Raw genomic sequence first — 11,256 nt, forward strand, 5'->3', positions numbered from 1 at the left:
TGCCGGTTTCCTCGCCGGCTGATAAATGGAGCGGAGCCAGCTGCAGGAGCCATCAAAACTTTCACAGAGTTAACACAGAAAATGACGGACAGAAAATAAGTTACTCTGCGATGGAAATATTCACACGTGTAAAAATTAAAATAGAAAAGAGCGCTTTTCTGTTTTTAAAATGATCTCTCACGAAAATAAAATGTTATTATATTACATGTTTCTGCTAAATAGTGACTGAACTATCAATCTGATGCAACGTTACTCTAATTCTGGAAGTCCCTCCCTCGCTGATGTCAACAAACAGCTCATTGGTTAATAGCCTTGTACTGCAAGCTAAGCTCATTCGTAATTGGTCAATTCCATGTGTGGGGTTTGTGCCCTATTGGCTAATAACTTTCTAGCGTAATATTTTTGGTTTGCGTTGGACAGGAAGTCTCTCTTTCGCTCTTCCTCTGAGGAGACAGACAGTGTGCGGCGGCGTTGTGTCTGTGTGGTTCCGATTTCTAAAGAAGACTAATGGCTGATACTTTGACACTTTTCACCTCGATTGGGCTCAGCGAGCAGAAAGCGAAGGAGACACTGAAAAATGAAGCTTTGAGTTCTGCACTAAAGGAGGGGATTATTCAGGTAGGAGCTCACCGGTGCAGCTGGGATATGTCGCTGCTCCGCATACCAACTTTACTCGTTTTGAAACTAACTAAGCAATAAACATCAAGCTTAACCCTTGTGTCTGCAAATGGGGTCCAACCGACCCTACACACGTAAAACTTGGATGATTTGCCACAGTCCTCTACGTTTGCCTCAGTCCTCGCACGCACAATGGTTAAATGCCACTTTCGCTTTACATTTTCTATAGCTAAGCTTATATTTTTCACATTATTTAATTTGGGTTGAGTCCTTTCTCTTATTTCGACTGCTATTTTTAACTGTGACAGAGCTGGAGAAAAGGCAACAAATTTGATACATTTTTTAAAAACTGTTTTTAACAGGCTCAGCGTGTCAATGGGGCAAATGGAGTGGACAAAGCCATGGGCACTTTGCTGTACAGTATGGCTTCTCGCCTTAAAGACAACAAACGCCTGGTATTTCTGTCAGACTGCATCGCTCAGAGGAAAATCTGTACAGAACTACAGCTGGCAGGTAATTTCTCACAACATTTGATATGTACGATGAAGCCAATACTGAATAATAAACCTTAGGTTGATGTTGACTGCTTCCTCACGTATGTTATCTATATTTTTTGCAGCTGCTTTAGACTTTGTCAAAAGTCATCCCGAGGATCCCATCAGTCAGAAAGAGTTTGATGAAGCATGTGGTGTAGGTGTAGTCATAACACCGGAGCAGATTGAGGATGCAGTAAGTGTATAATCTCCCACTGATCTGAAGCAAAATGCCTCACAAATACAATCATGCACTCTTAGCTTTTTTGACATATCACCACATGACACCCAACACAAACCGTTGCATAGAAGCGGAAGTAAAAAATGTTTTCAAAGGTTTTTACAAATTAACTCCTGAAATTTGTAGTGTGTATTTGTGTTGAGCCTGTAAAACAATACTTCTAAATACATTCACAGGATCAATTACCGCAAAGGGTAATTTAATTAGAAAATATAGTCCATCCATGTGTAATTTAATTAAGTGACACATTTAGTGACGTTTAGTTTAATCTTGCAGCATTACAAAAACCCTAAACATGCAGCCAGTGTCACTAAAAGGATTTCAGTGAGTTAAAGCAAGTAGTCCTGACCGTCTGGACCAGGAAAAAAACAACAACAAAAAAAAAAACAAACAAAATGTTTTTTTTTTCTTGAATTGAACAGTTTGTTTAATTATCACAATATAGTTTACAAATTACAATTCCAGTTTCTAAGATAGCATTTAGAAACTGGAATTGAGCACACAGTTCTCAGAAGCATAGTTTGTACATGATGCACTATAAGTAAGCTAATAAAAAAGTCACATCCATACCTAGCAATATAATAGCAATCTCTGATCCGTCTCGTAAAATTGATTAAATCATAGTGGCAAAACTTGCTGCCTTACAGGCCACATTTATTGTGTTGGTGACTTCCAAAGCCTGCTGTTATCATTTCCTGTTCCTCAATAGACTATTGTAATCATTTTATTGCATTTTTAGAATGTCCTAGTTAAAGTCCAACTGATAGGAAACGTAATACTTAGATACTTTCCATCCAGTCTCACTGAGCCTGAGCTGATTCACAAAGAGGAATGGTCTAAAACTTTAATCTCTAGCTGCGCAAAGCTGGAAGAGACACAACTCAGGAAAACTCAAAGCTATAACTCGAGCAAAAAGTGATTTTTTTTTTTTTTTTTTACAAAGTTTTGTGACTGAGGATTAAATAAAAATGGATGCAACACTTAATATTTTTACTTACAAAACCATTTGAAAACTGTGTCTCAATACTTCCACTTTAGATTTACACGGTAAACAATTTACAAACACAATAGTTTGTGTTTTTTACTATTGCAAAGTGGTGTGTTGAGTGACAGTGGACTGTCGCGCAGGTTGAGTCTGTCATCAAGAAGCACAAGGAGCAGCTGCTGACGGAGAGGTATCGCTTCAACATGGGATTGCTAATGGGTATGATCTCACATTTGGTTGAATATTATCACAGCCATTACAGCAGAACAGACAGACAGACAGAATGTCTTTTTATCTGTTGCAGGAGAAGCACGCTCAGCTCTGAAGTGGGCCGAAGGGAAGGTGATCAAAAACGAGGTGGATGTGCAGGTATGAATGGAGGAGGAGAGGGTTTGCTTTAATTAAATACGAACAGGTGACGTTACACATTACCGTTGGTCTTAAAGGTCCTGCACCTGCTGGGACCCAAGACGGAGGCGGATCTAGAGAAGAAACCCAAGGTAAGAGAGCTGTTTCATATGTGAGGGAAAGTTTAAACTACTCTCACCTGAGCTGCTTCCTGCTATGTTTTCTGGCTCTGTGTAATCACTGCATCCTTCATGCTTTGTTATGCAGGCACAGAAAGCAAAGGTGGGAGAGAATGACGTGAAGGCGAAGAAAGAGGAGGTGGTGTCATTGAATGGTGAGCCGCAGCAAGCAGACAAAAGTTCATTGAACTGTTTCTTATTTGAGCGTGCTTTTTTTTTTGTTTGTTTGTTCATATATTAAGGTGATGGCAATTTTGTGGAAGGAAGATCTCTAATGGAGCAGCTGAGAGGAGAAGCACTGAAGTTTCATAAACCAGGTGAGAAGAAAACTCTTAGCATTTAGATGAAGTAGCATCTGTTATTGTTTCTATTGTTCTTGTTGTCAACATTAGCATTAGTAAAATGCATGTCTTTTTTTTTCAAGCTGCGACTGTATTATTGTACTTTAGTAGTCTGGACACACTGCAATACAACAAACTGCACCAGGTCAAGATTGGATAAAATATTTTACTTTCTTTGATTGATAATAATTGATCATCTGCACAGAAAAGTCATATCTTCTTACACATTCACAGATTATATTTCTTAGAAACCAGTCAAATCTCTTCCTGGTGCATTATGGTATTTTTCTGCATATTGGTAACATTAAACGATGTAACACAGGGTAATTTATTTATAGTCTGACCTTTTACTTTTTTCGTTTTCAGGAGAAAACTACAAAACCGAGGGTTATGTTGTGACTCCAAAAACAATGGATCTCCTTCGGAAACACATTGAGTTCACAGGTGGACAGGTACAGAAAAGTTAAAATAACATAAAATGAAAAGTGCTCATATTAAATGATCTGAGTTTTGCCTGCTTTAACTGCTTCAGATCCGTACCCGTTTTCCACCTGAACCCAACGGTATTCTTCACATTGGACATGCTAAAGCCATTAATTTCAACTTTGGTTACGCCAAGGTACATTTGCCTAACTTAAAATCTGTTTGTTGTTTTCTGTGAAGAAGTTTTCTCTGAATCTAAACTCTTTCTGCAGGCAAACAATGGGATTTGTTACCTAAGGTATGATGACACCAATCCTGAGAAGGAGGAGGAGAAGTACTTCACTGCCATCAAGGACATGGTGGAGTGGCTGGGTGTGTTTAGATGATGTTTTATCTGGTTATAGTGTAAGCATGATGCATGCATTAGGATTCCTTCACCATCTGAAAAAGTCTGGAATGCGATTTAAGTGTTTTTCAGGTCTAAATAAGTATGATAAAAGAAAATCAGTGTATGGACAAACTTTAGATTTTCTAGGCTTTATCCTCTAACTTGTTGTCTTCGGTCAACTTTTTGTTGTCAACCCTTCCTTTCGTCCTTGTTTGCAGGCCTCGCTTCTTTGCTTCTCCTCCTGTTCATCAGTCCGTTTTTTTTTTTTTTCCAGGTTCCATACTTAAAGCCCTGACCACAGTCATCTTTGTATATTTTTAATTGCTAAAAGTGACTCAGACCATGTGTAGTTGAGATCTGGAAAAGCAGGAGATTTTCAAATGAATATTATGTACGATCCTTGTATTATAAAACCGGCTTCTAATCAGCGCAGCCGTACCTCACAGGTTACACGCCGTACGACGTCACCCACGCGTCGGACAACTTCCAGAAACTCTACGACCTCGCCGTTGATCTGATCCGCAGGTAAGCTGGGGTCGAGAACGTACGCAGGGAGTTTGCTTTGATGGACGGCTGGATTTCTGATCACCCTGACTGTCATCAGGGGCCATGCGTATGTGTGCCATCAGAAGGGTGAGGAGCTGAAAGGCCACAACGTTCCTCCATCCCCATGGAGGGACCGACCCATCGAAGAGTCTCTGGTGTTGTTTGAGAGGATGAAGAAGGGCATGTTCGCCGAGGGAGAGGCCACGCTCCGGATGAAGATGGTCATGGAGGATGGGAAGATGGATCCTGTGGCATATCGAATCAAGTACACGCCTCATCACCGAACAGGAGACGAATGGTAAGGAAACATGTTTTAGTTTTCATTTCTTTAACTCAGTTTGAATTGATTAACTTTTTTGGTTCATCTTCCTCTTCAGGTGTATCTACCCCACCTATGACTACACCCACTGTCTGTGTGACTCTATTGAAAACATCACCCATTCTCTGTGTACCAAAGAGTTTCAAGCCAGGTATATCAAGGTGTTTGATCTGTATGTAAACTGCTCTTGGCTTTGGTTTGAAGGCATCGGTTTGATCGAGTTTTTCTGCTTTTTCATAATCGTTTTTTAGGCGTTCCTCGTATTACTGGCTGTGTAACGCTCTGGACTTGTACTGTCCCGTTCAGTGGGAATACGGCCGCTTGAACCTCACCTACACCGTTGTGTCGAAGAGGAAAATTATCAAACTTGTTGAGACTGGCGTGGTCAGGTGACAAAACAAATCTTTATTTATGTTAAGATTAAATGTATGTTTTATGTTGTTTTTTTTTCCACTCTGGTTCTTACGGATCCCCTTAGGGGAAACGAAGGGGATTTTTTAATTTTTTTATTTGCGTCCTTTCGCAATACATTTGCTCATACACCTTATGGATTTTTTGGTGTGTAGTCACAGGGATAAAAACAATATCAATTAAAATTGCAAACATATTGTGAAAGAAGGCAAAGCAGGTTTTTATTTAAAAAAAAAAAACTGCATGCCATACAGACATTTAATAAAATATTTTGCAGAAAAGAGAAGATTTTACACAAATTGTCTTTGGACAAAAGACAAAATAGGAGATGGGTTCTAAAACCACCTGCCTTTAGAAAATCAGTTGGTCTTCTTTTCTGAAAGTTACAAAAAGTTACTCTTCATTATTTAGGATGTGCTGTACATAACAAAATGTCAATAGACATTTTTCTCAATAAAAATCTGCTGAGTGTTTAATTTGTTGAATTATTTAAGATTCGAGGCTTATGCTATTGAAAGTTTTGAGTATAAATTACTTCAAACTACTATATTCTGGACTAATAGAGCAAACTCTGCATTACACTAAAAGCCTTGTGTTTGATTTTGGTTCCACATACACCTTGTTGATCTTTTTTTTTTTTTTTTTCCTTATGCAGAGACTGGGACGACCCCAGACTCTTCACTCTGACTGCTTTGAGGAGAAGAGGTTTCCCCTCTGAGGCCATCAATAACTTCTGTGCACGCGTATGTAGAGTGGAGGGATTTCGATCTGCTGCACAGATCGACAATGATTTCAATGTAAAAGGAATATGCTGTTGTGTAATTGTAACTGCCTCTGTTTCAGGTTGGTGTAACCGTTTCCCAGACGACGACAGAACCTCATCTGCTGGAGTCATGTGTGAGAGACGTCCTGAATGACACCGCTCCTCGTGCCATGGCGGTGCTGGAACCCCTCAAGGTCACCATAACAAACCTTCCCAAGGACACAAAGGTTTGTTAAATTACTTTCAAATAAAGAATACATGTGCTAAAGATTTAAAGGTTAAATTTAACCTCACTGCGATGGACTGGGGAACCTGTCCAGGGTGTACCCCGCCTCTCGCCCGAAACGTTTGCTAGAGATAGGCACCAGCACCCCTCCGGATCCCTCTAGGGATAAGGGTGTAAGAAAATGGATGGAAGTTTAACCTCATTAAGTAATCAGACTGCTGTTGTCTTCACTCACAGATGGATGTAAGGGTACCAGACTTTCCTGCCAATGAATCCAAAGGCGCCCACACCGTTCCATTTACATGCACAGTATTCATTGAACAGAGCGACTTCAGAGAGGTTAGAAGGACGATAAACAAAGAGCTCCAACAATATTTTTGTGGAAGTCTTTCATTGTGGACTTATTGATTTTTTTTATTTTATTTTTTTTGCAGGTAATGGAGAAAGGTTACAAGCGTCTGACTCCAGAACAGCCGGTTGGCTTGAGACATGCTGGCTATGTCATCTCTGTCCAGAAAGTAATCAAGGTAAATGTCAAAGTTATTTCATTTAATATCACTGTAATACAAGAAATTCGAGAAACATTGAGTCAAAACCATTTTTAGGGAGTTAAATTTGTAAGAAAGAGGTGAATCCATCTATGTTAAACCAGCCACAGGTTGCTGCTGGGACCATGGTGCCTCAGCTACATATTTAAACTGCATTACTGCATGTTTTTCATGCATTTTTTTAAAGATAATATATCTTTACCTGTGTTATAAATCACATGGAATAATTAGATTTAAGGCACAATTTGTCTCAATTAAGTATGCATTAAGTTAAACATGAAATAATTAAGTGTAAAATTTAAAAATAGAAATAAGGAAATATAATTCTACACATACCTATCGTTCTGATTTTTACCAGTATTTTTAGCTTCCAAGGTTGTTCAGTGCAAACATTAGTTTTGGATAAACTGTTAAATCACCACATGGCGATGAAGTTATTACTCAATAAGTCATCTGATTCCTCTCTGCTACTCAGGACTCTCAGGGTAAAGTGGTGGAACTGGAAGTGACCTGCTGCAGCTCAGAGACTGCAGAGAAACCAAAGGCTTTCATCCACTGGGTCAGCCAGCCTCTGGTGTGTGAAGTGCGTCTCTATGAAAGGCTGTAAGTCAGAAACAACGACTGCCATCCACTACTAAACAACCTGTGATTTAAAAACTCAACTAAATGAGAAGTCTCGCCCGCTTTGCAGCTTCCTGCACAAGCACCCGGAGGATCCGTCGGAAGTGCCTGGCGGCTTCCTGAGTGACATCAACCCTGTAAGTCTTTGGCAAGACTTAAAAATGTATCTTCATCATTCAGTGGTTAAGCTTTGATTCAGAAAATACACTGGGCACTTTTTAGATTTATTCCAAACCATGTATAATTGTCTTTCTGGTTCACAAATATGCTACTTTGTGTTGGTCTTTCACATAAAATCCTACTGAAATTCAGTAAATGTTGTGCATGTGATATGATATTTGTAGTAGTTTAAAGGATATGAATACTTTTACAAGTTTCAGGGGGTTTACCTGAAACTTATCTTCTCACATCGTTTTCTCCAGAATTCCCTGCAGGTGATCAGCAGTGCCTTAGTGGATACCTCAGTGAAGGGAGCAAAAGTTTTGGATAAATTCCAGTTTGAGAGAGTCGGTTACTTCTCCCTGGATCCCGACAGCTCAGCTGATAAGGTACAGTTAAAGTCAAATCAAATTTGAAATGCTTTATTTTTATATAGCTAGCAGCTATTTACATAGGTCTTTTAGATCTATATTAAATACATGCACATTTCAGTGGTAAGACATGCTGTAATATGGTTTCCCTTTCCATTTCAGCTTGTTTTTAACAGAACTGTCACACTCAAAGAAGACCCAGGGAAGATCTGATTGATTTAAAAAAAAAAAAAAAAAAAGAGAGAGAAGCTGTGCTTATTCCCCGGAGCCTTCAGATACTCGACCACTGTGTTTGTATCACTTATGTTGGAACATCTTCAAGGACACAGACAGATCTGACTGAGACTGCTTTAAATTGTATGCCTTTTCTTTTTGCCTGCAACATTTCTAATCAGCTCTTCTCATGTATGTCTCATGTGACTGGTTCGTAAAGAAAGCAGCAAACTCTGAGGCTGCTCTTTGGTCTCTTACGGCTTTACCAGTCAGTGTTAAGAGCCCCTTCAAGATTTGTGTGTCCTGTTATTTTTTTGCTGCAGCATTGTAAGCAACTTTGATAAGAAGAAAAAAAAAAAGGACTTCCTGAGCAAATTTTATTATGACTGATGTTTTACGTTAAGGGGATGCTCTCAAATACCATATTTGATTTTTCTAACTGAGGTGGTACCCTCCCATCTTGTGGTTCTTAAGACTCTCAGGGGTCCTTTGTACAGCAAAAAATAAAATGAATATCACAAAACTGTCTGCATTTATGATATAGTGAGCATGTCTCCATGTCCATGTAAATGGCAAGTAATGCACTGATGGTTCTTGAATATTTATACCTGCCAAAAGATTGCTCCAAATGTTAATGAAAAAGTGGGTTACCTTTTCACATTGTATTGTCTAAGGTACAACGAGAGACGGTGTTTACTAATGCCAAGGTAGGCTGAGCCTTTTTTCATTATAAAAGTAAACTTCAGTCAGTGAACTTATAAATTCTTTAAGGAAAAAGTTTTTTTGAGGGTGGAGTCAGAGTCAGACCTGGAAACATGAACACTTCCAGTAAATGAGTAAGAACTTTGCCTGCTGCAGAACAAATGGCATTATTATGCCAGTAATTAATTTAGTCACATCTTCAAAATCAGAAGTGATTACTAGAATAAACAATGACGGCAAACCCAGGTGATTATGTTATTTAGGGCTGTAGAGTAACTCGTTGTACTGGTGTGCCTGACATTTTTTTCTTAAGTGCACCTAAATATTTAACTGCGTGATGTTCTGAGTTTAACAATAACAGCTACAATGTTTATCTCTGTAGTCTGCATTGGCAACAAAAGTCATTGGTAAAGTATTTCTTTTAAAACAGTTTAAAGTTATGAATGGAATAGGTTCAAGGAGGCACTGGTGGACCGCCATGAAGACACCTGCTTTACATCACCACTTCTTCCAAGCTTATCTGAATCAGGATAAAACTTTTAACTCAAGTCATCTGATTCTTCTCTGCTTCTCAGGACTCTCAGGGTAAAGTCGTGGACTTTTTCAGGCAGCTCATGAACTCTGTACTCCTGGATAGATAAATGTAGCTAGCTTACCACTTTTTTGATCTTCATCCTCATTATAGCAGTACATAAAACCACACTAGTATAACTACTACTGATGTAAACAATGATTCATCACATACGGCAACAGAATAGCAGTTGTATGGACAGGGATACTTTTAAGATGAGATTTATATGACCACAATAAGAGCACATTAAACCGTAAACATTAAACAACGTGGGATAATGCAACGCCAGACTGACGTGCGTGGGAATTAACTCCCACCTGCCCAGAGCTTCGGAAGCCCCGACTAAATATTCGGTGCATCTCTCTGGCACCACCTTAAAAGATTTAGATGCTAGTGAGCCACTAGGAGCGTCTCTCTGGAAGAACTGTGTTTTAAGGTGGAACGACATCTGCGCCATCCCGTCTGCTTTTCTGTTTGTACGAGTCGCCTTTAACAGATTACAAAGCTACTGAAGATTCTCGCGATGTTACCTGTCAGAAATATCGCGACAGCACCCCAGAGTTACAAATCGGTAGCCTATTGGTTTGAGGACGCTGTTGTAAGATGGCGCCCAGCGGAATATGAGTCTGGTGGGGGAAAAAAAGGAAAAACTACAGCTAACGGAGAAAGTAACCCATTAGGTAGCTGCTAAAAACACCAACAGTACTGCACCGTCCAGCTTACTGGAGGAAAACCGTTGTGGACGACTTAAACTTCGAGCTGTTAGAGACAGGTAGCCAATATTCATGCTAATACTAGCCTGTTAGCTTTAAGGTAATCAGAGAAAAAACAGTAAAGCGCAACAGACGTAGAATGGTTTGTCAAGAGCTGATGGTTTGAACGCACCTTTAATCCTTTGCGAAGCGACAATTGTCATCTGAATTGTTGGATTTAACCCTTGTTTCCAACGACACAGTGATTGGCTTTATTTTGCAAACCACACGCGGCTAGTTAGCAATGCACCTGGCTAACCTAGCGCGTTGTGTAATCAACAGCTTGGTTAGGGGCTGTTCAGACAGGTAACCGTAAACATTGCAGTAACATAAATCCAGTTTTAAGCGTGCCCGTTTCATCCTGAATATGTTACCAACCCAAGACTGCTGCATTCGATTTGGAAAGTGACCGCGCTTTTGTCCCAGCTCGTTTACACTCAGCCGGAATTAACCCTTTCCTATTACAATCTCTCTCTGTGCAATCACCAGTCATTTAGCTCTGACTGCGTCCGACTAAAGCCGGTGTTGAATGATCTTAATATAGTATTTTTTATTTTATTTTCTTTATTATAGTTTTAATTGAAATTCAGAATGTCGCTTTATATCTTTTGCTCCAGGTTTCCATCTCTTCGAAGTGATAACAGTCTGCAGCTATGAATAATGCCATGGATAGCAGCAGCTCATATGAGGAGCTAGTGAGACAGAAAGCTCGGAGCATTCCTCAACATCGTATGAAGGAGTTCCTGGAGTCCTTGGCCAGTAAAGGTCCTGATGCTTTGCAGGAGTTCAGCCAACAAAGTGGAGACACTACAACCACCACTACAACTATGGTTTACCAACAAGAGACCAACTGCATCTATACAGACAGTACAGAAGTGGCTGGGTCGCTGTTGGAGCTGGCTTGTCCGGTAAATGAAGTCTTTGTGTTACGCCCCCCCCCCCCCCCCCCCCCCCCAACCACAAGACATTATATATCAATATATTATACGTAAATCAAA

General features: G+C 39.8%; 2 protein-coding genes across 3 annotated transcripts in view; both read left to right on the forward strand.

Moving 5' to 3' along the window:
• The first annotated feature begins 411 nt into the window (after positions 1–411).
• Positions 412–8,526, forward strand: qars1 (glutaminyl-tRNA synthetase 1). Its single transcript, XM_015047248.1, has 23 exons — positions 412–618; positions 981–1,131; positions 1,238–1,347; positions 2,521–2,596; positions 2,682–2,746; positions 2,824–2,877; positions 2,993–3,059; positions 3,147–3,221; positions 3,612–3,697; positions 3,778–3,864; positions 3,941–4,040; positions 4,503–4,581; positions 4,661–4,900; positions 4,980–5,072; positions 5,173–5,310; positions 5,988–6,075; positions 6,176–6,322; positions 6,559–6,660; positions 6,756–6,848; positions 7,345–7,472; positions 7,561–7,627; positions 7,913–8,038; positions 8,183–8,526. The coding sequence occupies exons 1-23, from the start codon at positions 508–510 to the stop codon at positions 8,231–8,233; spliced, it is 2,334 nt and encodes a 777-aa protein (XP_014902734.1). The 5' UTR covers positions 412–507; the 3' UTR covers positions 8,234–8,526.
• Positions 8,527–10,069: 1,543 nt separating this feature from the next.
• The window catches only part of LOC106956422 (glutamine-rich protein 1-like), a 12,817-nt gene continuing 11,630 nt past the window's right edge, over positions 10,070–11,256 (forward strand). The window contains exons 1-2 of one of the 2 annotated variants that reach the window (XM_015047249.1): positions 10,070–10,278; positions 10,876–11,166. In XM_015047249.1, the coding sequence (XP_014902735.1) occupies positions 10,912–11,166 (255 nt within the window). In that variant the 5' untranslated portion in view covers positions 10,070–10,278; positions 10,876–10,911. The remainder of the gene's footprint in view (positions 10,279–10,875; positions 11,167–11,256) is intronic. The other variant, XM_015047250.1, reaches the window with a different exon arrangement.

Source organism: Poecilia latipinna, unplaced genomic scaffold (genome assembly GCF_001443285.1).
Source record: "Poecilia latipinna isolate Pla-1442-1.1 unplaced genomic scaffold, P_latipinna-1.0 Scaffold816, whole genome shotgun sequence".
Classification (NCBI taxonomy): domain Eukaryota; kingdom Metazoa; phylum Chordata; class Actinopteri; order Cyprinodontiformes; family Poeciliidae; genus Poecilia; species Poecilia latipinna.

Excerpts from the sequence above, each read along its gene's own strand:
- qars1 (XM_015047248.1), top strand. The coding sequence starts at position 508 with ATGGCTGATACTTTGACACTTTTCACCTCGATTGGGCTCAGCGAGCAG. Across the intron at positions 1,348-2,520 it reads CGGAGCAGATTGAGGATGCA|GTTGAGTCTGTCATCAAGAA; the intron begins GTAAGTGTATAA and ends ACTGTCGCGCAG. Across the intron at positions 2,878-2,992 it reads ATCTAGAGAAGAAACCCAAG|GCACAGAAAGCAAAGGTGGG; the intron begins GTAAGAGAGCTG and ends TTTGTTATGCAG.